Genomic DNA, 26,432 nt, shown 5'->3' with positions numbered 1-26,432 from the left:
CAGCTAGGAATGCGGGAAGGAGGGGTGACTGGTATATGGGCTTACCATGCAATGCATGATTGTAGGGGTGAGACGGCATGGGTACATGGATTGTGTAGGCCGTAGGGGGTGACAGGTTGAAGGAAGGGGAAACTGTCGGGTGGAAGATGTGGGACAATGGGTTATCTGAGATTGAAGCCAGGATGATTACAGGAGTGGAGGATGTGTTGTGAGGATAACACCCATCTGCGTAGTTTAGGGATTTGGTGGTGGAAAGTAGGATCCAGATGTCTTGGGTTGTGAAGCAGCCATTGAAACTGAAGTTGAGCTTGTGATGCTCAGGTGCAGGTTGTCAACTTTTTTCTTGTGAACAGTTTGGCAGTGGTGGACAGCATGTTGGTAGTCATACCTATATGAATACCTCTCAGCTGTCTACCAGTACCACCTGGTGACACAACATATAGCTGAGCATAACATGGTCAGTTTCAATGGCTGCTTCACGACCTCAGCCATCTGGCTCCTTCCCTCCACCACCAGCTTCCTGAACTACATAGATGAGAATTCTCCTTACAACACACCCTCCACTGCCATAATCATCCTGGCCTCAGTCTCAAGTAACCCATTGCCTCACAGCCTCCACCCAACAGTTTCCCCTTTCTTGGTCCTATCAACTCTTCCCAATCCATGCCCCAAGCCACCTTCAGCCGTTACCACTCCCCACCAGCCCCTACAATTGTGCATTACATGCTGAACTGATGTACCTGCCGCCTCTCCATCCCACATTCCTAGCCAGCAAATTGGCTGCCTCTCTCTGAGCCACAAGCCACTCATCTCCAGTCCCTCTCCCTGTGTCCCAGCTCTGTCCCCCCTCCCCTTCTATGCACCCTACCCAATACCATCCCCTCTATAACCAGTCCACCTGCCAACATACAGTGTTAGTCCAGCTGGGACCTAGGGGTATAGGTGTGTGTGCATGTACATACATCCGTGTGTGTGTGTGTGTGTGTGTGTGTGTGTGTGTGTGTGTGTGTTTACTCTAGCTCGTCAAAGAATAACTGTGAAAGCTAGCAATTTTCTTTCTTTTGTGTGTGCCTGTCAACAACTCATCAGCACTTTTGCTTATCGGTGAGTGGTTTCCTTTAATCCAAAAGTATTTACATTCTACAAGAACTGTCCTACATCAGCAATATAAATAAAAAAGACAGGTTTGTTCTTAAGCTGACAAGATACAAACTGTTACTGTGTCAGTGGAGTTATCAGGTTTAATGAGTCAGAATTTAGAAACTACTCTCGGGGAACATGTAGATGATTGACTGGCTATACTCAGATAAATATGTAGGGGTGACACACACACACACACACACACACACACACTACCAAAAACTTTTCCCGGCTTCGTATTTATATATGTTCCTTGATGCACCTAGTGAACGTAATATGAGGTAATGGAATATTGCACCAGAACTCTGTAGTAGAAAACAGTTAACATGAAAGCACATTCATTGTGAATATATGCAAGTGTTGTAACAACAGACTGACACTTTTTCTTTTCTTTTTTCCCCCCCAGGGTTCAGGTCTCGTGCTGCGTTCAAACTTATACAGCTGAATCGTAAATTTGAATTTTTACAAAAATCTCGAGTATGTATAGATTTATGTGCAGCACCTGGTGGATGGATGCAAGTGGCCAAGCAGAACATGCCAGTATCAAGTATTGTCCTAGGTGAGTACTGCAGTCAGCTCATATTATGTCTTTGTTTTTAACTCATTTTGTTGCACGTATTTGATAAAATGAATTACAAAGAAGACATCCGTACATTTTACATTTTGACTTTTTCCTTATCCTAAGGAACATGTGCTTTGTCACTGTCAAACAGTTAATTATAAAAATTATGTGTGCATCAAGTTACGGTGGTCAAGTGTTTCATCACACCTGTGATGTAAAATTTATCAAATACAAACTTTGAATGGAAAATTGTTACATAAACACAGGAAGATACTACAGATAAAATCTATCTCCTTACTTACAATCTTTTTATACTAGCAGGTGTAATCAAAAGCAAGGTAATAGATGTATGAAATGATTTAGATGTTAGTATGCTGACATAAATTCTAGCGTATTTTTACTTCTGTATTTGCTTGCAACAGCTTGTAGTTGATATCTTATGAAGTTCAAGAACTATGCAGGAAGAACAGAAACTCACTGCAGGCAACCAAGTAGTTATAATACAATAATGTGAATGGCTTATTGCAATTTGTGTGTAAGTGTTCATTTTTTGTGTCTATTTAGGTGAATATTTTTTTGGATTTACTTTTTACAGATGTTGAGATGAGATCCGTGCATAATAACAGGTTCTGTAATACACTGTTCACTGTCCTCATAATTCATACTTCTTCACTAGAGAGAAAACACGAAGTGCATAGATCTTTTGAGGTGTTCACCCAAATGCAAAATATGTTGCCCATAAGCATGCAATTTAATGACTAGTGTCCATTTGTTGAGATTTAAGAAAGAGGAGCTTCAATAGTCAGTAAGATGTACAGGGTATTCAGAAATTCCCATTACAGATTTCCGGGACTCATAGAGGGGAGTGAGTACATAAAATTATGAGTAGTAACCTTTCTCTGGAAACATACGATTTCCATTCTATGATGGTTTCAATTCATATGTGTAACATGTCCACGTCTTTAGAGGGAAAGAGAAAAGTCCCAGAGTTGCTTGTCTTGTATGCAGTAGGGTAGACAGGATGACGTGCACTACATCAGACTGTCATCTGATGTCACCTAACATCTGCTTTGCTGCAAGACCTATTCAATGTCTGTACATGCCTGATACAATAAACATGGTTCGGTACATGTTTCTGGAATACACAGGCGTGCTCCTTGTGTACGGCAAAGCTCAAGGTAACGGAAGAGCTGCAAGTCACCTATATCTCTAATGTTTTACACAACATAGTGTGCCATCACATAAACTTTTTGCCCAAGTTATGAAATGCCTCTGAGAAACAGGTACCTTTACTGTGAGGGGGCAGGACTGTGGTGTTCCACGGTAATGCCGTGTGGCCAAATTTGAAGAAATACTGCATTGCTTTGAAGAGAACCTGTCAATGAGATCTCGAACAACTGCTTGTGCAATGGATGTTAGTCACGGTGCCATCTGGGACATTCTGTGTGAGCAACAATTACATCAGTATACCACTTACAAAGGATACAAACTGTGGGTCCAGCCACTTTTCTACAACACATTGCCTACTGCACATTGTTCCTGCACTGCTGCATTGACACACTCCTGTTTCCATGTAAGGTTCTGTTCACAGATGACTGTAAGTTCACTATGGACTGTGCTCTGAATTCGTAAAACAGCCATGTCTGGGCCGATGAAAAGCCTCGTGCCATGCATGTTCAGGAATTTTAGCACAGGCTTGGAATTAACGTGTGGGCAGGTATTCTGGAAGGTCATGTGATTGGGCCGTACCTCCTTCCACTACTGATCCTGAATACTTAATCTTCCTACAAAACATATGGGACCCATTCTTGGAAGCTGTCCCATTGAATGTCCATCAGAATATATGGTTTCAGAATTACAGTGCACAACCTGACTTCTCACATGCGGTTCAGAGACATCTCAATGGATGACGTAGTAAAAAATGTCATGTGACTGGGGCCTCCCGTCGGGTAGACCGTTCGCCTGGTGCAAGTCTTTTGATTTGATGCCACTTCGGCAACTTGCGCGTCGATGGGGATGAAATGATGATGATCAGGACAACACAGCACCCAGTCCCTGAGCGGAGAAAATTTCTGACCCAGCTGGGAATTGAAACCGGGCCCTTAGGATTGACAGTCTGTCGTGCTGACCACTCAGCTACCGGGGGCGGATGGATGATGTAGTGATGGATGGATTGGCTGAGGTGGTCGAATCACGTGTCCACTGCAATTGCCACATTTAACTCCTATGGACTACTTCTTGTGGGATTGTATGCAAAGTTTAATTTACAAGACTCCTGTAGAGACAGAGGAAGATGTAGATGTAAAAGATCTGCTGCCACAAGTTCTGGCTGCTGCACTAGAAACTGAGGAGAAAACAGGTGGGAAGGAGGGTGTGTATCAGAATGTGCTTCTAATACAATGTCTATAACAATATAGGTGGTCGCCACATTGAGCCGCTGTTGTGATGCATCAGTACTGTTCTGTACGTATGGTATGCTGGGCTCTTTTTTGTTTTGGAATAATGTAAACACATAATGTTTAATTGGTAATACAAACAAATGTTCTTAAGTGATAAAATGATGTTTTGTTATGTTTCCTTTTGAATTGTTACCTAATAATTGTACTGCGTCTTGTATTCCAGTCCCTCAAGAAAAGTGGGTGAGGTAAACATTTGAACTGAAACAGTTATAGAATGGAAACAATGTGTTTCTGGATATGGGTTCTTATTCAAAATATTTTGTATTCACTCCCCTGTACAAGTCGTAGAAGTTTGTAATGGGAATTTTCTCACACCCTGTGTAAAGACATTTGCCACATCTAAAAGACATAGAATTTTTCAAATATGACTAATTCTGTCTTTACTGGTATTCTTCTTTCTGGGTCGAGTGCATTTGAATATCTTGAGTAAGTATAAACATTACTATCTATCTGTGTAATGTAAATGAACAGATAAAAAAATCTACTCACCAAGCACTGGCAAGGGAATACACACACACACACACACAAAAGGATTTAACTTTCACGAGCTTTTGGAGCCAGTGGCTCCTTCTTCTTGTGGAAGATTGAAAGGGAACCAAGAGGGGTGAAGGAAAAGGACTGGAGACGTTTAGGGAAATGGGTACAGTTTAGGAAAGTCACGCAGAACCCTGGGTCAGGGGAGAGTTACTGTGCAGGCTGAGAAGGAAAGACTACCTGTCTGTGAATAGTTACCTTTTCTGTCACCACATTGTCATTCACCCTGAGACAGGTGCAAAACTTGAGTAAATTTTATTGTGTGTTATTTCGCATTTAACCATTTCCCGGGTGAATGCAGGCCTTTGACTATGTAAGTACCAGAGGGCTCTCAAAAACTGCAGTCAACCTGGGTGTTGTATCAGACTAAAAGTTCTTAATTTTGATCATAGATCCAATTGGTGCCGGGCACATGTCCTGATTGTGTAAGCTAATTGTGTATGCATACCCTCCCCTAATCCAAACAAGCTGCATTTGCTAGCAACTTTTTTAACAAGAAGAAATTTCATAGTAGCAGGAAGATTTTATTGGCATTATCACATTATAACTTTTAAAAAACCCCACAACATTGATTACAGATGATTCTTGTGCATATATATTTGACCTGAAGTATCTCTCTGTTTTTTATTTTTTTTTTTTTTAATGTGTAATGCACGCAGACATGAAGTATAATAACTTTTATTTTATTCTGTTACTTTTAGGTGTGGATTTATTTCCTATCAAGCTAGTGCCAGGCTGTATAAGTATTCAGGGCGATATCACAACTGACAAATGTCGCTTGGCAATACAGAAGGAACTTCAGACGTGGAAGGCAGATGTTGTGTTGAATGATGGTGCACCAAATGTTGGTAAGTTTGATACCACATCACGAAAAGCATTGTTAATGTGAATATTATTCCTGAATTTCTGCTCTGATTTCTTTGTTTTGTTTTAGCATAATGTAGAAATTCACAATTCTTATATTAAAGCTAGAGTGTAGTTGGTGGTGACTTTAATTTACCCTCAATATGTTGGCGAAAATACATGTTTAAATCTGGAAGTATGCATAAAACATCATCTAAAATTGTGCTAAACGCATTCTTTGAAAATTATTTCGAACAGTTAGTTTACAAGTCTACACAAATAGTAAATGGTTGTGAAAACACATTTGACCTCTTAGCAACAAATAATCCTGAGCTAATAATGAGCATCAAAATGGATAAAGGGATTAGTGAACACAGGGTTGTCATAGTGAGGGAGACCAAGAGATGAATACGTTAGGCAGATTCAGAAGGATGTAGGTTGCAGTAAGTACTGGGAGATGAAGAAGCTTGCACAGGATAGAGTAGCATGGAGAGCTGCATCAAACCAGTCTCAGGACTGAAGACCACAACAACAACAACATATAGCAGAGATGCTGATTCGCAGATAGGCACAACAAAAAGACTCTCACAATTAAAGCTTTCGGCCATTAAGGTCTTCGTCAACAATACATACACTGTTGCCTGAGACTGCAGTCGTGTGAGTTGCGTTTGCGCCCTTGCGCGTGCGCTTGTGTGTGGGAGGGAGGGGAGGGGGGGATGCGTGCATACGTGTGTCTGTTGTTGATGAAGGCCTTAATGGCCAAAAGTTTTAATTGTGAGAGTCTTTTTGTTGTGCCTATCTGAGACTCTGCATCTACTATATGTTGTTGTTGTTGTTGTTGTTGTGATCTTCAATCCTGAGACTGGTTTGATGCAGCTCTCCATGCTACTCTATCCAGTGCAAGCTTCTTCATCTCCCAGTACTTACTGCAACCTACATCCTTCTGAATCTGCCTAATGTATTCATCTCTTGGTCTCCCTATACAATTTTTACCCTCCACGCTGCCCTCCAATGCTAAATTTGTGATCGCTTGATGCCTCAGAACATGCCCTACCAACCGGTCCCTTCTTCTTGTCAAGTTGTGCCACAAACCCCTCTTCTCCCCTATTCTATTCAACACCTCATTAATTACGTGATCTACCCATCTAATCTTCAGCATTCTTCTGTAGCACCACATTTTGAATCTGCTGTATGTAACAATATTATGAGAAGGAAAGTTGCTACTCTCCATCTGCTATATGGAGAGTAGCAACTTTCCTTCTCATAATATTGTTATATTCCATTCTGGATTTTCCATTGTTTGAAAAATAAATGAAAAATGTACCTATCCAAAAAAGCAGATAAAAATTCCCTTTCTGAGAGACAATCTCCACTCCTTCCAAATTAACATTGTAAGTGTAGACCAGATGTAGCTTGAATTCAGAGAAATAGTATTGATAGCAACTGTGAGATTTGCACCAAATAAATTAACAAACAATGGAGCTGATCCCCCTTGGCAACACAGTTGGTCTGAACCCTGTTGCAGAAACAACAAAGAAAGCATGCCAAATTCAAACGAATGCAAAATCTCCAAGATTGATGATGTTTTACAGAAGTTAGAAATTTAGTGCGGATATCACCGTGAGATGCTTATAATAGTTTCTACAATAAAACTTTTATCTTGAAACCTGACAGAAATCTGAAGAGATTCTGGTTGTAAGTTAGTGGCAAGACACTTAGTGGCAAGACACAGTCAGTGCCTTCTCTGCATGATAGCAATAGAAATACTATCGACGACAGTGCTGCTAAAGCAGAGTTACTAAACATAGCCTTCCTAAATTTTTTGCTTATGGAATATCTTCTCAGTTATTTGACTGAATTCATGATTTCTTGTCAGAGAGATTGCAGTTCGTAGTAATTGACAGAAAGTCATCGAGTAAAACAGAAGTGATTTCTGTCATCCCCCAAGGTAGTGTTATAGGCCCTCTGCTGTTTCTTATCTGTGTTAAAGATTTAGGAAACAATCTGAGCAGCTGCCGTAGGTTGTTTTCAGATGATGTCATTTATTGTCTAGTAACCTCCTCAGAAGATCAAAACAAATTGCAAAACAATTTAGAAAAGATATCTAAATGGTGCGAAAATTGGCAATTGACCCTAAATAATGAAAAGTGTGGTCATACACATGAGTGCTAAAAGGAATCCGTCAAGCTTCAGTTACACAATAAATCAATCTAATCTAAAGGCCATAAAATCAACTAAATGCCTAGGAATTACAATTACCAACATTTAAATTGGAAAGAGCACATAGAAAAAGTTATAGGCAAGTCAAACCAAAGACTGTGCTTTATTTGCAGAACATGTAGAAAATGTAACAGATCTACTAAAAAGATTGCCTACACTGCATTTGTCTGTCCTCTTTTGGAATACTGTTGCATGATCTGGGATCCTTACCAGACAGGATTAACGGAGTATATCGAGAAAGCTCAAAGAAGAGCAGCACATTTTGTATTATTATGAAATAGGGGAGAGAGTGTCACAGATGTGATACAAGATTTGGGATGGATACCATTAAAGCAAAGGGATTTTTCATTGTGGCAGAATCTTTTCAGGAAATTTCAATCACCAACTTTCTCCTCCGAATGCGAAAATATTTTATCGACACCGACCTACATAGGCAGAAACGATCATCATAATAAAATAAGACAAAATCAGAGCTCGCACGGAAAGATATAGGTATCGGTTTTTTTCCATGCGCTGTTTGAGAGGAGAATAATAGAAAATTATTGTAAGATGGTTCGGTGAACCCTCTGCCAGGCACTTAAATGTGATTTGCAGAGTATCCATGTAGATGTAGATGCAGATGCATATTAAGACGAGGAAAACTGCATTTGTTTCAAAATATGTAGCAGCTGATGCCTTTGTCAGAGTGTGGTATAGCCCTTAGTAATTTTCATTGTAATGAAAGTTACTGCCAGTACACATTTTGGCACCAACCTTGGTAACAGTGTAAACTGCTACCTATGTGAAGTTGCAGGTGGAAGGCTATGTCAGATGACCTGCACAAATAAATTTTAAGGGGTCTGCGTACTTCGTGTCTTCTGTAGATGTCTTGTGGTACCATTGTTTACCTTCTCCTGTCACAGATTCTTAGCTGGCAAATAAACAGTGAAATCTAGAATGTATCTATCTTGAATAATAAACTCCAAGTCTTTTGATTCAAAAGAATATATTTCACCTCATTATTATTGGTGTAATAAGAAAACACGTTTCAGACTTCAACGTTTTAAAATTTGAGAGCCAATAATGTCACGAATACAGAGGGTGAATTACAAGCTATCTGTGACTTATGATCACATGATTGTTTTATCAATATAATAGAGGGAAACATTCCACGTGGGAAAAATATATATAAAAAACAAAGTTGCTGTGACTTACCAAACGAGTAAGCGCTGGTAGATAGACACAATAAAAAAAACACACACACACACACACACACACACACACACATTTCAAGCTTTCACAACCCAAGGTTGCTTCACTAGGAAAGAGGGAAGGAAAGAGAAAGACGAAAGGATGTGGGTTCTAAGGGAGAGGGTAAGGAGTCATTCCAATCCCGGGAGCAGAAAGACTTACCTTAGGGGGAAAAAGGGACAGGTACACACTCGCGCGCGCGCGCGTACACACACACACACACACACACACACACACACACACACACACATCCATCCGCACATATACAGACACAGGCAGACACATGTAAAGGCCAGCAACAAACTGTCCATTTGCATGAACGGTCACAGGCAGACAGTGTTTGTTGGTAATGAGGATCATCCTGTGGCTAAACATGCCTTGGTGCATGGCCAGCACATCTTGACACAGTGTTACACCATCCGGGTTATCTGGATACTTCCCACTGACACCAACCTATCAGAACTCCAGAGATGGGAACTTGCCCTTCAATATATTCTCTCGTCCCGTTACCCACCAGGCCTCAACCTCCGCTAATTTCAAGTTGCCGCCCCTCGTACATCACCTGTCATTCAACAACATCTTTGCCTCTGTACTTCCGCCTCGACTGACATCTCTGCCCAACCTCTTTGCATTTACATATGTCTGTATATGTGCGGATGGGTGTGTGTGTGTGTGTGTGTGTGTGTGTGTGTGTGTGTACCTGTCCTTTTTTCCCCCTAAGGTAAGTCTTTCCGCTCCCGGGATTGGGATGACTCCTTACCCTCTCCCTTAGAACCCACATCCTATCGTCTTTCCCTCTCCTTCCCTCTTTACTGATGAAGCAACCTTGGGTTGCAAAAAGCTTGAAATTTGTGTGTGTGTTTTTTATTGTGTCTATCTATCAGTGCTTTCTCATTTGGTAAGTCACAGTATCTTTGTTTTTTATATATATGATTATTTTATCAAAATTGTTAGATGAAATGCTATTATGACTATAGCTGGTAACAAGATCAGCGTACGATTTCTGTGTGTTGCATAGGAATTATTAAGTTTTAACGTTATCCACCGTGCCACCAGTTCTTATTCGAGGTTTTTTAAATATATGCGTCAGTACAGGATATCAGTCTCAACTTGGCATACCCATTCTCACACTCCTGCCTTCTGTGTCTGACCTTATGTTGTACTGGTGTACATTATCTATCTATCTATCTCCCCTTGACAAGCATAGGTGTACCAATCAATGTGACTCGGTGTTAAAATGAAGTAATATCAATGAAATAGCACAAATGCTACAATCTTCTTGGTATCATTTGAAAATTGCCTCTGAAGCTGAAATGGTCAGCCCCAATATGCCAGTCAAGCTTAATTTTTTGACAAAAGGCTTTTCAGTCCCGTTGTAACCACAATTTTTACTTCTAATAGGGGCATAGAGGCTATGAAATATAACACAAAGAATCTTCCAGTAAGTCACATATTGTTTTGTCTGACCAAATTCTAATGCAGCCTAGCAGGTATCTTTAATAATAACGAAAAATAAAATATTTCCGTGCTGTTCAACTATTTATGTACTCACAAACCAGTTTTGACTTCTGAGGCCATCACCAGCAACAACTGTATCTCATGACTGCAAAAGAAATGATTTTGACTTGCAGAAATGTTAATGATGCAGATACACAGTTCTTGCAAAGTTATTAATTCATTTATTTTATGTATCCATGGCATGAAGTTATTGTAGAACTGGTAGAGAGTTTAATTATGTGCACACAGTTACAGATAAAATCCTATAAAATACACTGGAAGGTGATAGCAGTAAAAATGCAGGAATTAATATGTACAACAAGAATTTACAAAATACAGACAGGAAAATGGAAAATAAACAGCATGATAATTCTCTTCATATTCTGGGAAGAATCTAATATTCACTAGTTTTGATTGCTGTTTTGTTGGTTGCATCTAGGTCATTAGTGGGACATGTATGCTGCATGTTCCTCGAGACTAGCATGTGTTGTTGATCCTGCACGTCACCACACTGACAAATTTCATTAATGCTAAAACATTGTTTCCTGGGGTTGACTTCTCACCACAGTTCTCAGTTAGCTTAGTGTCTTCCACATCAGACAAGGTGGGTACGAACCTGCCTCTGGTTTCTCTTTGAAATTTGTTCAGTGTGCTTTAGGTGGTACCAAAGTTGTACTCATAAAGTTCAAGGAGATGAAAGAATAGTTGTAGCTTCCTGCGTGAAGTTCTTTTGTAATCTGAGTCTTGGTCATTGATGCTCGTGTCACAACAAAGGGTGTCTGAAATCAATTTCCTGTTTCTTTGTCTCCATTTCTGGAGCTGCTTTCATGCGAATATCTGTTGGTGCTAATCTGTAATTTGGTACAGTTTATTGACAGGAATTGGTCAAAGACAATGTCTAGTCTCATTTGAAGGTGTATCAATGTGTTTGGCCAAACTGGTGTGAAAGATCCTGATATGGAGAAATGTAGCGCCAGAGCAAATGTTCGAAGCACTTTTGGTTGACTGCCCCACATGGCTATTGTAAATTTGGAGATGATGTTCCTTGCAGACACTTTGAACTTTGTTTCGTCACAATGGGCTTTGAATGTAAAGGAATGGTCCATATTTACTCCAAGGTCTTTGGGAATATCACAGTGGAACAGTTGTTCCCCTCTCCAAAAATTGTTGAGTTTCCATTAAGCTTCCCTGTTTCTTAGATGAAATGCATAAGCTTCTGTCTCTCCAAGATTTGGCTGCAGGTGGTTATCGCCGTAATACTTGACAAAGTCTCAAGAGCCCTCGTGTGTTTAATCTTCACTTCCTCGCAGGTTTTCCCTTGGAAACAGTCACTGTATCATCAGCATATATAAATGCTTTAGTTTCAGAGCTAATTGGTTGGTCATTTTGGTAGGTTTTATACAACTGGAGGAACAACACACTTCCTCAAAGAAGGCCATGTTTCTGAATCCTCAACTGACTTTTCTTGTTTTATAGGATGATGAAGTATCTCCTGTTTCGCAGCAGACATCGATCCTTTGTGATTGAATACACTTTCCTACCAGCACTTGATCATATCATAAGTTACTGTCAGGTCAATGAAAGCCACACCTGTAGCTTGACATATTTCATACCCATCCTGAGTGTGTTGGAGAAAATTAAGGATCTGTCCATAGCAAGATCTTCCTCGATGAAAGCTTGACTGCTCTTTTATGAGGCTTTTGCCAGCACTCTGATGTTCAGTTTAGAAGCAGCCTTTTCCATATTTTATACAAATGGCTGAGAAGTGAAACAGAATGGAAGTTTTTTGAGTCTATTGGCTCCTTCCAAGGCTTTGAAATGCTACTACTTTGCCTTTACACCAAATCCTTGGAATCTACAATTTTCAAACACAGTTTTCCTTAGATTTAATAATCCACTGCTTTATAGCACATTACTATTCCCAAGGTGCACTTGACATGGCTCTCTATGTGCAAAATAATGATTTCGGAGGTAAAACATCCCCTTAATCGGATCTATGGAAGGGGAGTACATCGAGGCAATTTGAAAATGTAAAGATAAAAAAAGGAAAAGGAAAGAAGAAAAGCTAAGGATTGGTACATGGAACATTTGCTCCCTCTTACAACCTGGCAAATTGGAAAATGCAAAAAAAGAGAGGGAGCACAACAATATAGATATTCTTGGAATGTGCGGCGTGAGATGGTGAGGCAATGGTGTGTTGCAGAGTGATGGCTACAAACTATTTTATTCAGGTGAGGGGGGGGGGGGGGGAATGGAATGAATGGAGTAGCTATCATGGTAAAGAAGAAGGTAAAAACCATGATAATGAAGGTGGAATACATAAATAGCAGATGGATGATGCTGAGGTTGAAAGGTCACAAGAAAGATGTAGTTCTGATACAGGTCTACATACCAACCAGCCAACCCAGCGACAATGAGATTGAAGAGTGCTAACAGCGCAATTGAATCAGTGGTGGAGAGAGAGAAGGAAAAGGCATTTATCATAGTAATAGGAGATTGGAACGCAGTGGTTGGTGAAGTGAAAGACAGAGATGTGGTTGGAAAGTTTGGATTGGGTAACAGGAATTAAAGGGATGTGAGAATGGTCAGATTTTGTAAGGAAAACTCATTGGTAGTTGGAAACATGCTTTTTGAACATCTCAAAAGAAGACGGTACACATGGACATTGAATGTAGACCATGTCAGATACCAGACCGATTACATACTAATACAGAGTAGATTCCAGACATGCATGAGAAATGCCAAGGCTTATCCACGAGCAGATATTAACTCTGAGCACAACTTGGTTGTAGCAGATGTGCAGGTTAGATTGAAAAGAATGTTGGTAAGTAAAGTAAGAGAGAAGTTTCACTTTGATGCTCTAAAGGAAGAAAGAATAACCAAAAAAGCTTCAAGAAGAGTTCCGAGACAAGTAGAAAATTAGAGAAAAGACAGAGGGCATAAATGAACTGTGGAACCAGTTCAGAGACGCCCTGAAAGCAACCAGTAAAGATGTTGTTGGTGTGGTGAAGTGCTAGCGGAGAAGGAAACCATGGGTTACCGATGACATGATCTTGAAGATGGCAGAAAGGAGTAAATGGAAAAGCGCACAAACTGATGAAGGAAAAAACAATACAGAAGACTGAATAATGAGCTGAGAAAAGTAACTGATCAGGCCAGGGAAAAATGGACAAGAGAAATCTCCTCAGAAATTGAGACACTGGAGAGAAAGAGGGCAAGTACAAAAAGATGTATCGAGTAGCCGAAGAAATAGTATTTCAGGGAAGGAAGAACAAAACAAATATGGAGATAGAACTGAAAGATGGAACTCTCTCTCTTTTTTTTTTTTTTTTTTTTTTAAGTGACCCACATGCTGTTCAGAATAGATGGAAAGAATATATTGAAACTCTCTATGAAGTGAATCAAAGACCCTCCGATCTGCAGATTGAGAAGGAAGAATCAGTAAATGAAGATGAAAAAGGAGATTTTATCCGAGGTTCAGAGGTAAATAAGGCATTGGGAGAACTTAAAAACATCAAAACGTGTGGGTGTAGATGACATTCTGGCAGAAATCTTAATGAGTTTAAAGGAAACAGGTGAATATGAGTTGACCTCTCTTTGCAACTATATCTATGACGAAGGGGAATGGCCAGAAGACTTTCTCGTAAGTATAATAGTCCCAATCCCAAAGACTAATAATCCTAAAAAGTGTGAAGACCACAGGACAATCAGCCTAGTATCCCAGGCAACAAAAGTAGTTGTTCGAATTCTGAACAGGATGCTATATGGAATGCTGGAAGAAACACTTTGTGAAGAACAATACGGTTTCATAAGGGGAGAGGGAACACAAGATGCCATTGGACTTCTAAGAACCATTGGCAAAAGATACGTAGAAAAGGGCAAAGAAGTGTATGCTGTCTTCAAAGACCTTGAAAAGGCCTTTGATAGTGTGCAGTGGGATAAGCTGTTATATATCTTGAACAAGAAGGGTGTAAAGTGGAAGGAGAGAAGATTGATCGCAAATCTGTACCTAAATCAGAAAGCTTGGGTACGAATAGGTAATGGGATCTCAGAAGACAGCAAGATTGGGAGAGGTGTTAGACAGGGCAGTTGCTGCTCGCCGATACTATTTAACATCTATCTGGAGGAAGTGCTGGAAAGCTGTTTGGATGGAACAAGAGGTGTCAGGTTAGGTGGATGGAAAATTGAATGTATAAGATTTGCAGATGACATGGCGGTCCTCGCAGAAAATCAAGAGACACTGACTCAAATGCTAAATGACCTAAATGAAGCCTATGCAGCATATGGTATGAAAATTAATAAAAAGAAAACCAAAAGCGTGGTCATAGGCCTAAAGAAAAGAAAAGTGAAAATTAAGTTGGGGTCAGAAATCATAGAACAGGTAAGAGCATTCAAGTATTTGGGAAGTTGGATTGAAGAAGATGTGGATTGCCAACAAGATATCAAAGTGAGAATGGCTCTGGCAAAACAGGGATTTCAAAAGCAGAGAAGTCTCCTAACTAGTTGTTTAAACAAGGAATTAATGAAGTGACTAGTTAAGTGCTTAATATGGAACATGGCCGTGCATGGAGCAGAAACATGGACTTTGAGAAAGTAGGATGAGAAGAGAATTGAAGCTTGTGAAATATAGATATGGCTTAGAATGAAGATCAGCTGGACTGATAAAGCCAGGGATGAAGAAATACTGAGGAGAGTTGGAGAAGAAAGGAGGATGCTGCTGACAGTGAAGAACAGGAAACTAAACTGGATAGGCCACAATCTAAGAAGAGATTGCCTTCTAGTAGAGGAAATTGAAGGTTTCATTCCAGGAAAGAGAGGGAAGGGCAGAAGAAGGTTCCAGATGTTGGATGATGTCAGCAGGCCACAAGGAGGGTACGAAAGAATGAAGAGGAACACAGAATACAGAGAAGCATGGAGGGTTATGCAGTCAAAACCTGCCACAAGGCAGGCAACCCAAAACCTGCCGCAAGGCAGGCAACCCAATGAATGAATGAATTATAGCACCTTGTATCTCATTAAATATAAAATTTTAGATAGAAATAAGTAAATATGCTAAATTTAAAGTCACTTTGATGACGTTATTTTGAGTGTCACTGTTGAAATTACAAGAAATGATAACAATATGCTTTCTATGCATAATAGTCACTGTCTGGCAGCTTATTCTGAACGTGGAAATCCCAGGGGATTGGTAGTGACAGTTAAATGACAAAGGGAAAGCTTCATTTGTCTTTCCTTTTTATTTTCTTTAGAGCACTGTATATCATCAATTGCCATCGTGCACTCATATATGCAACCTTTATGTGATAAGTACATTAGAAGCCAAAGTAATAATTAATCATATTATGCTTGCAAAAAAGGCAACTGAGCTTATTACAAGAAGCATCAGTCTGCTACGAATAATTAACCAGAACTAATCTCTGATAATGTCTACATCTTTGTGAAGAGGAAGACAGTTGCTCAATCAGAGAGCTGAAAAAAATGTACATTGCTGCCTTGCAAAGAATTGCAATGGACAGTGTATTAAAATACATCATAATAAAATTAATATTTCCACATTGGAGTCTTTAAAATAAATATAAGATGTTACAAGCAAGTCGTAACATCTGTTCTGTTCATAGACTGCCGAGGCCTGTAGCGTTATTGTTCTTAATAGACTTGGAAACTATATCCAATTCTTTTAAAATGAAATGGGTGCAAAGATAGTCTTTCACATCAGCATGTCTCATGAGTCTGGAGTTTTTGAGCTTCCTGTAGACTTACTCTTCAGAAGTAATTGGTAAGCAATTCAGCCAGTAGTTGTTTTCGAGAGATCTGGAGGAGCAGGGGCTGGATCATTGTTGAGACTCTTTGGTAATTTCCAAGCCTTTCAGCTTTTCTGTTTCATATATGGATTTGATACTAGGTCACACCATTTTTTACTTGTGGAAGCTGATACAGCAAGCAAAGAGATTTTCGTGTTTTGGGTTGTTTCTCCAGAGAATGGGTCATTGTCAAATAGTTTGTATCTCTCTAAGGAAGACTTGGAGTTTTCATTGAGTTCTGTGATATAGTCCATTCTGAATTCATTTGGAATATATTTACCTGAGATGGCTTGGACTGGTTTAACAAATTCATCATACATTCTGTGGAGGTGGGTCAAGTTTTAAGGCTCCCATATCAAGTTCTTGTGTGACATACTCCCCACTCTTCTTTCTTGAAGTTAAATTGTCTGGCGTCACAACTGCTTCAGCATGTTGATGCTGTGTGTGTGGGAGTAGCCCTGCAACATTATTCTGTACTTGTTTGACAAATGTTCTCTGACAAAAATGTTGTCTGGATCATATGCACCACACCATCTGTCACTGTTGAAGGATGGTGACATCTTCCATTGCCGGCCGGGGTGGCCAAGCGGTTAAAGGCGCTACAGTCTGGAACCGCGCGACCGCTACGGTCGCAGGTTCGAATCCTGCCTCGGGCATGGATGTGTGTGATGTCCTTCGGTTAGTTAGGTTTAAGTAGTTCTAAGTTCTAGGGGACTGATGACCTTAGAAGTTAAGTCCCATAGTGCTCAGAGCCATTTGAACCATTTGACATCTTCCATTCACATATTTCCACCAATCCTATGTGTTTAGTACAGTGTTCAAGGTGTTCTCCATTTTTATTGGTTTCTTTGTAGCCCCGTGATGTACTGTTACAGTTAAAATCACCTATTACTAGCTTTGTTGATTGAGAGTAGAGGTTAGGTGATTGCGTGAAGCAATTTAGTGTTAGATGGTTTATATATGAATGTCACTGTACATGACGGGATCTCAGTTGTCAGAATCTCCATTTTCTTATCTGATGTAGACCCTACAGAAATGATATTAGACCAGGCTTTGCAAACACTGCAATACCATATGTTGTAATTGATCTTTCCGTGATGAGATTCATTCTGTTTACTTAATTGTTTGGACCTCTATGTGTTTCAAAATGAACAGAAAATCACAGGCTGTTTGTTTGTGTAAAGCATTGCATAAAAAATAAAAATATTACAAATTAAAATGTTATTTTTTAAACATGAACAATAAATTTCATTTTACTGTTGTTATATGGTCCTGTTATAGGTGCATAACTGGAACTTAATTTAGCACACAGGAAAAAGAAAATTGTGTTTGTCTGTTTATAACTCATCCAGTATTCAGGATCATTTATTGATTGATTTTAAATATTTCCCATAGTGTCATATTTCTGCCTATCTTAACAGTGTGTAGAAGTAATATAATATGTAACTGAGTGAATTAGTTGAAATGGCATAACATTTTGATAAGTGTGACTCCCATCATGTTTTGATGAAGTTTAGAATGTCATAATATAGTTTGTCACAATGTACATTTTACCAATAATTTCTGTTAAAACATGTTCCGCAAAATTTAATTGTGTCTTTTCTAGTCTCCTGCTAATTCCTAAGTTAATTTGTTGTTTTCATGTTCACTTCGTATCTGCTATTTTGCTACATTATGTAATTTCTTATTTACATTTCAAAATGTTTCAATTTTCAGGTAAAAATTGGTTACATGATGCATACCAGCAGGCATGTCTTACCTTAAGTGCACTTAAACTGGCAACTAATTTTCTCAGGAGAGGTGGTTGGTTTGTTACAAAAGTTTTTCGCTCCAAGGATTACCACCCATTAATATGGGTTTTCAAACAACTGTTCAAAAAGGTATTTACTATTAATTCAGTTGGCATCCAATAACTGCCATTTGAGTGTAAAGCCTTCAATTAACATTTCATTGGTGATTTGGTTAATATTAATTCAAGCAAAATCATTAGAAATCCTTTGAGCAGGACAATACAAATGCCATGACTTGAAGGGTTACTCTCTTGAGACGCCCCCCCCCCCTCCCCCCACGCACACACACACACAAGAAAAAATTAGCCCCATACAGTTACCATTGGTTATTAATATTCAGTAATGTATTGAAATTCACTGATAAGTGTAGGTACATCGTTTTAAAGTAAATTAGGGCTCACAGAGAACGGTTATGCATGAAGTTTTAAGGTTTTCAAAGTATTGTGTGTGTGTGTGTGTGTGTGTGTGTGTGTGAGAGAGAGAGAGAGAGAGAGAGAGAGAGAGAGAGAGAGGGGAGTTCCATCCTCCTCATTGAAATAGAAAAAGCACATCTGTGGAAAAATTAATAAATAAAGAGGTGGTCACATGTTTCTTATGACCATGCATCTTCTGTTCATTTTTCTTCATTTTGTTTGTGTTTTCAGCTTTGTTTTTATATTTCATCAAAATTAACATTTCTTATTAATTTGCTTTTGTTTTGTTTGTCCATTCTCATATAGCTAGATGGTAACTCACTTGTTCTTCTACCAGCCACACTTTTAATGGTTTTCTCATGTTACATTAGAGTGTATTGTATGTACTGTGTTCACATTGAAAATATCTTTTGTTACTTTCAGGTTCATGCAACAAAACCTCAAGCATCTCGTACAGAGTCAGCAGAAATATTTGTTGTGTGTCAGCATTACTTGGCACCTGATAAATTGGATCATCGTTTTGTTGACGCCAAATATGTATTTGAGGAGCTAGAAATTGAACCTAAGAATAATAAAATGAGTGTGTACCATCCAGAAAAAGTTAAGAAGGCAAAGGCAGAGGGTTATCCTGAAAATAATTATACATTGTACAATAAACTTCTTGTGTCAGATTTCATAGCTAGAGACAATCCAGTAGATTCACTGCAGTATGCATCTGAGGTAAGTGCTGTTTGATGATGCATGAATTTGCAGAATCTTGCTTTTCTTTTTATGTTTCCTGTATTACCTTCTAAGAAACTCCGATGTTAGCTAAGGTAACATCTAAAGGATCTAACCATTAATCTTTCAGATTGTTTTTGATGATGATGCTGTGGCCAATCACCCAAAGACAACACCTGAAGTGAAAGAATGTTGCAAAGATATAAAAGTCCTCGGGAGGAAGGATTTTCGTTTATTAATGTCATGGTGGAAAGCAATGAAAGAAGCTTTTGGTACTAAAGAAGCAGAGGAAAATGAACAAACTCAAGCAAATGGAGTTGCTGAAGTAAATGAGATTGACGTGGATCCTGAAGAAGCAGAGATGAATGAACTTTCTAAACAGATAAGTGAGCTGCAGGCAGAGGAACAAAGAGAAAGCAAGAGGAAAAGAAAACGTGTTAATAAAGAGCGGAAAAAATTACAAGATCGACTCAACTTGAAGATGGTTCTGAAGGGGGATGAAGGCCCAAGAGATGAAGGAGAAGAAATGTTTGACCTGAAAAAAGTGGACAGTGCGAAGGTGAGATTTCTGTACAGACAGTTATGACTGTTACACATTAGACAGCTATAGAAGTAAGTGAAGAGAGTAATTGATTCTGATAAACAAAATAATACGGTATTTACATAAAATATATGTGAAGCTTACATTTGAAATCTTTTAAGACTTGATTTTGTTTCAGTATTAATTTGAGTAATGATGACAACCAATCATTGATTTGCCTTGGTTGTGGTTATTTTATACTACCTAACAGACTTAACATCCGTGGAAAAGTTTAATGTTGGAAAGCAAATGTAATCAGGTTACCAGAATCGTTAAGATCCATCTGACATGGAATTTCATTCACTAATATTATGATTTGTATTGTTTGGCTTCCATGAAATATTCCGCTCTTTGTTACTCCGCTGTCAGTTCATTCTAATCTTACTGTTTCTTACTCTGTTGCTCCTCAGAACCCTTATCCAATATAATACGAAGACCAGTGTGGTGAACATGATGATACCTTTTGGTAGAAACTTATTGATACGACCAGTTCTTAGCACCACATACTCTTTGCGCATATTTTGTGGGCTGGTAGAGCATTCTGTGTTATCATGAGGAGATCTTGACATTTTGGACTTACAAGGGGAGGCCGCCAATTGTGAAATTCAGATTCGATTCATACTGCGCATAATAAAAGCCCATGGCCAGAGGTGTAATGTGGCAAAGCACCAAGATGCACTTCTCAGCCGTTGTCGAGAAAATCGACAGTTAAAAGAAACCTTTGCGGTGAAATACTCTCTACGATTAGAAATTTTCCACAGCATCGTGGCGCAGCGGTAAGCGCTCGGGTTTGTAATCCGAAGGTTGCCAGATCGAATCTCGCGCCATGCAACTTTTTTTTTAGTATTTGTTTTTTGTAATTCTGTATATATATATATATATATATATATATATATATATATATATATATATATATATATATATAATAGAGGGAAACATTCCACGTGGGAAAAATATATCTAAAAAGAAAGATGATGAAACTTACCAAACAAAAGCGCTGGCAGGTCGATAGGCACACAAACAAACACAAAACATACACACAAAATTCTAGCTTTCGCAACCAATGGTTGCCTCGTCAGGAAAGAGGGAAGGAGAAGGAAAGACAAAGGATATGGGTTTTAAGGGAGAGGGTAAGGAGTCATTCCAATCCCGGGAGCGGAAAGACTTACCTTAGGGGGAAAAAAGGACAGGTATACACTCGCACACACACACACATATCCATCCACACATACACAGACACAAGCAGACTCCTTCCCTCTTTCCTGACGAGGCAACCATTGGTTGCGAAAGCTAGAATTTTGTGTGTATGTTTTGTGTTTGTTTGTGTGCCTATCGACCTGCCAGCGCTTTTGTTTGGTAAGTTTCATCATCTTTCTTTTTAGATATATATATATATATATATATATATATATATAGTATTTGTTTTTGTAATTCTATATATATAAAAACAAAGATGATGTGACTTACCATACGAAAGCGCTGGCAGGTCGATAGAAACACAAACAGACACATACATACACACAAAATTCAAGCTTTCGCAACAAACTGTTGCCTCATCAGGAAAGAGGGAAGGAGAGGGAAAGACGAAAGGAAGTGGGTTTTAAGGGAGAGGGTAAGGAGTCATTCCAATCCCGGGAGCGGAAAGACTTACCTTATGGGGAAAAAAGGACGGGTATACACTCGCGCACACACACACATATCCATCCACACATATACAGACACAAGCAGACATATTTAAAGACAAAGAGTTTGGGCAGAGATGTCAGTCGAGGCGGAAGTGCAGAGGCAAAGATGATGTTGAATGACAGGTGAGGTATGAGTGGCGGCAACTTGAAATTAGCGGAGATTGAGGCCTGGTGGGTAACGGGAAGAGAGGATGTATTGAAGAGCAAGTTCCCATCTCCGGAGTTCGGATAGGTTGGTGTTGGTGGGAAATATCCAGATAACCCAGGTGGCGGGCAACAAACCTTTACAAAAACAAATTACCATTTAAATGAGAAATGCAGTTACTGCATAAATAAGTGTAGTAAGAAATGATTAATAGCCCTCAGCCTCTGGCACACTTCTTATTTTTTTAATTAATTGTGTATATCATGTATATTGTAAATTGTGAAGACTGGTTTCAGTTGACTAAGTAACCATTGTCAGATTACCCATGGTAAAATAAATGTCAGCATACACCATATTGGCAAACCCTGCATCGTCTCTGTAGCTTGAAGCATGTGTATAAGTGTGATACTTTCAATATGAAAGTGAATAACTAGCAAAGTAAAACCAAGTACATTTGAAACTGGCTATAACAACATTGAAGGGACTGATGGTGGTTGGTTGTTATAGCCAATGGTTACACAAACCAGGTTTTTGCTTTGTTTTTTAATAAAAAAATTTGTATCTGTCAATTTTAGACTGCCACAGAATTAAAACTTCAAAAAGTTGCAGAAATACAGCACACCTATGGTATTTACAATGCAATATTTGTGGAAAGGGACTGAAGAGAAATTTGTCTTTTGTTTGTGCAGTACATACAGCAATAACGTCTGAGCAGAAGGTAAAAACCAATAAGTGAAGAAAGAAGCAGCAACAATGTACAATGTTCAGTACTGTCAAACATGGTTTTGGATAATGAACGAGACAAAACTTTAACCATGTTTAAAGCTTATTGTAAGTGCTGTAAAGTGTAATAGTCATGAAATGACACCACATCATTCCAGTTAACTGTATTACAAAAATTGGTCAACAGTACCAAAACAAAAAAGACAGTATTCAGAGCATAAATTACATGAAGACTTAAATTTTCTCCTATGGTTTTTTTAATATATTGTACAAATGTAATGTATTGTACCTAATACATTGAAAATATCCAACAAACATAAGCACAAAACATCAATAACAAATACACTTATTATTCCTTGCCTGTATTTTGAAAAAATAACATATATTAGAATTTAATTTTGTAGTTTTCTGCAGTCACAACAGAGACGGTGTTGTTTAGGTTTTTATCAGTTACTTTCTCTTTAAAATGCAGTACAGTAAAGCATACTACGGTATACTCCCATACTTACGGTAATCAGTTATCTTTGTTTGCCTTTTGCATTTAAGAGTACACATTTTGCATTTGATGATTCATTCATTTTAATGTCACATTGTCATGATTTGTGTTAAACTCTTCTTTGAAAATAGGAAATTTTTGTGAAGTTTTCACTGCACAGAGAGCTTCAGTAAGTGATGCCACAAAAACTGTTCTTCTTGTTCATTTTCATGTTCATCAGCCACGTGTTGGCTTTGTATGTCAGCTAGAATTTCTTCTTCCCTTGCTAGGCATACACAGTAAGAATGTTGTCTAACTGGGCAAAGTCACAAGTTGACAGAGATGGACAAGGTTCTTGCACTAATTCCACCAGAGGAACTTCACCATCGTCATCAGCATCAGCATCACTGTGGGATGATGATGAAAGATGTCTGAATAATGAATGTTTAAAACAGTTGGCATTTGTCTTTTGAGTGACGTTTTCCCATGCTTGCAACATCATTAAAATTTCATCAAGAACATTGTAAACTGTTTGTTTACCTTTGATTTTTTGTAGCATGTTCATCACTTGAAGTTTAATGTACTGCATTTGCATTAATAGAGATTTTATAACAGCCTGGTCAGTAGGTCATAGAACTAAAGTGAAGTTTAGAGATAGAAATACAAACTCTATGCACTGCTTATTGTCAGTTACTGGATGAGCAGGACAGTTATTGACCAAGAGCATAATATTTTGTTTCTCTGATTTCAGCTAATAGTCCCAGTTACTCAACCACTTTTCAGAAATGTCAGATGTCATTCAATATTTTGTGTTGTTTTCATGAACTAAAGGTAGAGAGTGAATGTTTTATAAACAATTTTCTTGATTTTATTATAACCAAAGGCTTTCTTTACGTGATTCTGTCATATTTGCAACAGCCGTAACTGTACTTCTTGCCTTAGACATTTTCTCATTCAAATAGTGTTTACCTTTAAATTTTACTGTCTCATCTGTGGCCCTATTATAAAACAAGCAAGTTTCATCTGCATTGAGTACATCATCTGGCTTGTAACCTACACAAAAAAGGCCACTTCTTAGATAGCCACTTGTCTGTTACACCATCAGGTATGCTGATTGCTTCACTACCAATTTTCCCGTGGCGAGCTCAGAAACATTCTGTTCAAGATGAAGAACAATTGAAGTTCTCATTTCCCAACAAAGTTGCAAATTCATTGCCATCCACTTGAAGAGTACATCCATTGATTGGCTCATTATTTGATCTTTGTTGCTTAAAACATTGAAACTTCTTGAATGTCTTTGTGATCAGATGATATCCTCTGCATGATTTTTAAAGAATTTTGTTTGAAAAGAGACTGCATTTTCTCTCTGTCCTTCCAAATTGTAGAAATCCTTGAGTGTTGTACACCCAATTCCTTTGTGATGCTGATCTTTGTTTCCACACTTTCTAATTGCTGTAGTAGGTGTGACTTTTCTGCAGTATGAAACATTTTTCCCTTTTTTGGACATTTTAAAAGTAAAGCTTGCCTTGACGCTTTAATACACATACTGATTTGAAACCCACAATCTAAAGAAAATTAATTTGGAAATAAGTATTACATTGTTCTTATTAATTCCCAAATATGTAAAAACAAAAATGAACATTAGATGTTATAGCCCATATATCTCCAAAAAGTAACAAAAATATGTTGTTTTATGTTATAAGTTGCAATAAGTGATGTCAAACTAAGAGACTTTTTAAATGTAGCGTTAACATATGATTTAGTCAGCACCATTAGATTTCCATATTATAGCCATTATGTTGTTAAAAGCAATGTTGCTATAAACAGGATCGACTGATTTCATATGTACATGTTTTATAATTGGTTACAATCTCATTAATAAGCATGATATGAAATAGTTGGTTGTACATTTCTGATAATTCAGTGTCACATTGAAAGTGTCACATACATGGACATGCTCTAAGCTACATAGACTGCAGTGTTTGTCAGTGAGCTGTATGCTGACGTCTATTTTGTAGTGAGTGATCTAAAGATGATTGCTTAGTCAACTGAAAGTAGTCATCACATTTTATTGTTTTGTAATATATGCAAGCTAGACAATTACTTTTTTTTTTAATTTTAAGAAATCTATATTTTATTGCTTTCTCCTTTTCTGACAGTGTCAGATGTATCTCTGACAGACTTGTCAGACTCCTTTTTCCTAGGCTTGTGGTGCTATGCCATGAATGTATGAGGCCAATGTCATACAGGATATTTATTCATTATATGTGTTATCTGTCACCAAGAGTAGTGGTTCAGTGACTATGACATTGGATACTTGGTTCATATTTATTAATAGTGAAATTTGTTTTGTAGTTCTAGTAGCCTGATTTAAGATTTCTTTAGTTTCCTTTAATAGCAATGGTCAAAACTGTAATATTTCTTCCACAGAGACCAAATGTAATTCTTGATTATGCTGAGTAACAATCATATAATAATTTTTAGAGGAACACACTACCATTGACAGTTTTATTGTTTATTTAAGTACAACTCAGATTTAGGTCTTTTATGCCATTTTAAAATATTTGACATTATGTCTTTAGCATATAATGCGGGACACTTAACATGTCAACCTCAAAGTTGGCCATAAATTAAGAAAAAATTTGGCTCCCCACAAAATTCTAGATATAAAATCACTATCTTGTAACAGATCAGTAAACAATCATGGGAGCACATCACATTTAGTAAGAACAGCCTTACTTTGGTAAATAAAAGATATTATTTACAAATGTAATCCTGTTTTTACTAAATATTATGTGCTCCCATGACTATTTACTTATCTGTTACAAGATGGTGATATTAAATCTGGGGAGGCAATGTTGTTCTTAATTTATGGCCAACTTTGAGCTGGACAACATGTTAAGTGTCCTGCAATATATGGTAAAGACGTAAACTCAAATACTAGAAAATGGCATAAAAGGCCAAAACCTAGGTTGTACTTAAATAAACAATAAAACAGTCAAAGACTGTGTGATCCTTTAACAAATCTAATTTGTTCCCAATTGCCGGCAGCGGTGGCCGTGCGGTTCTAGGCACTTCAATCCGGAACTGCGTGACTGCTATGGTCGCAGGTTCAAATCCTGCGTCGGGCATGGATGTGTGTGATGTCCTTAGGTTAGTTAGGTTTAAGTAGTTCTAAGTTCTAGGGGACTGATGACCTCAGATGTTGAGTCCCATAGTGCTCAGAGCCATTTGAACCATTTTTGTTACCAATTCCTTATTCAATTGCTCTAGTGTTCCACATCATTAAGTTTGCTGTCAGGATGACATTAACATTTTCGCCTAGCTTGAAGTTAATCATAACAGGTTATGACAAGTGTTTCAAAATGTGATTTTTAATAAAAAGAGAAGAGGTTAAATACTTCAATGAAAGAAAATATGCTTACAGTTTAAGCCTTAATGTTTACAAACACTATTTTCAAAAGGAACATGTTGGCAGATTATGTCACCACAATCAAGTGAGATACATTTATGAATGTTAGTAACAGTACTGCAATCATTACTTACTACAGAAAAATGAATATTCCAGAAGGTAAACAGTAAGAAATTTCATTGCTTAACTCTAATGAAGAGTAT

General features: G+C 38.2%; 1 protein-coding gene across 1 annotated transcript in view; it reads left to right on the top strand.

Moving 5' to 3' along the window:
• The window catches only part of LOC124789356 (pre-rRNA 2'-O-ribose RNA methyltransferase FTSJ3), a 108,779-nt gene that overhangs the window by 17,451 nt on the left and 64,896 nt on the right, over positions 1 to 26,432 (top strand). Inside the window, exons 2-6 of the mRNA XM_047256683.1 lie at positions 1,547 to 1,699; positions 5,397 to 5,543; positions 18,003 to 18,166; positions 18,913 to 19,209; positions 19,340 to 19,768. Of these exons, the coding sequence (XP_047112639.1) occupies positions 1,547 to 1,699; positions 5,397 to 5,543; positions 18,003 to 18,166; positions 18,913 to 19,209; positions 19,340 to 19,768 (1,190 nt within the window). The remainder of the gene's footprint in view (positions 1 to 1,546; positions 1,700 to 5,396; positions 5,544 to 18,002; positions 18,167 to 18,912; positions 19,210 to 19,339; positions 19,769 to 26,432) is intronic.

Source organism: Schistocerca piceifrons, chromosome 3, assembly GCF_021461385.2.
Source record: "Schistocerca piceifrons isolate TAMUIC-IGC-003096 chromosome 3, iqSchPice1.1, whole genome shotgun sequence".
NCBI classification, from domain to species: Eukaryota; Metazoa; Arthropoda; class Insecta; order Orthoptera; family Acrididae; genus Schistocerca; species Schistocerca piceifrons.
Note: the sequence above shows the minus strand (reverse complement) of the source record. Positions and strands in the feature narration are given on the sequence as shown.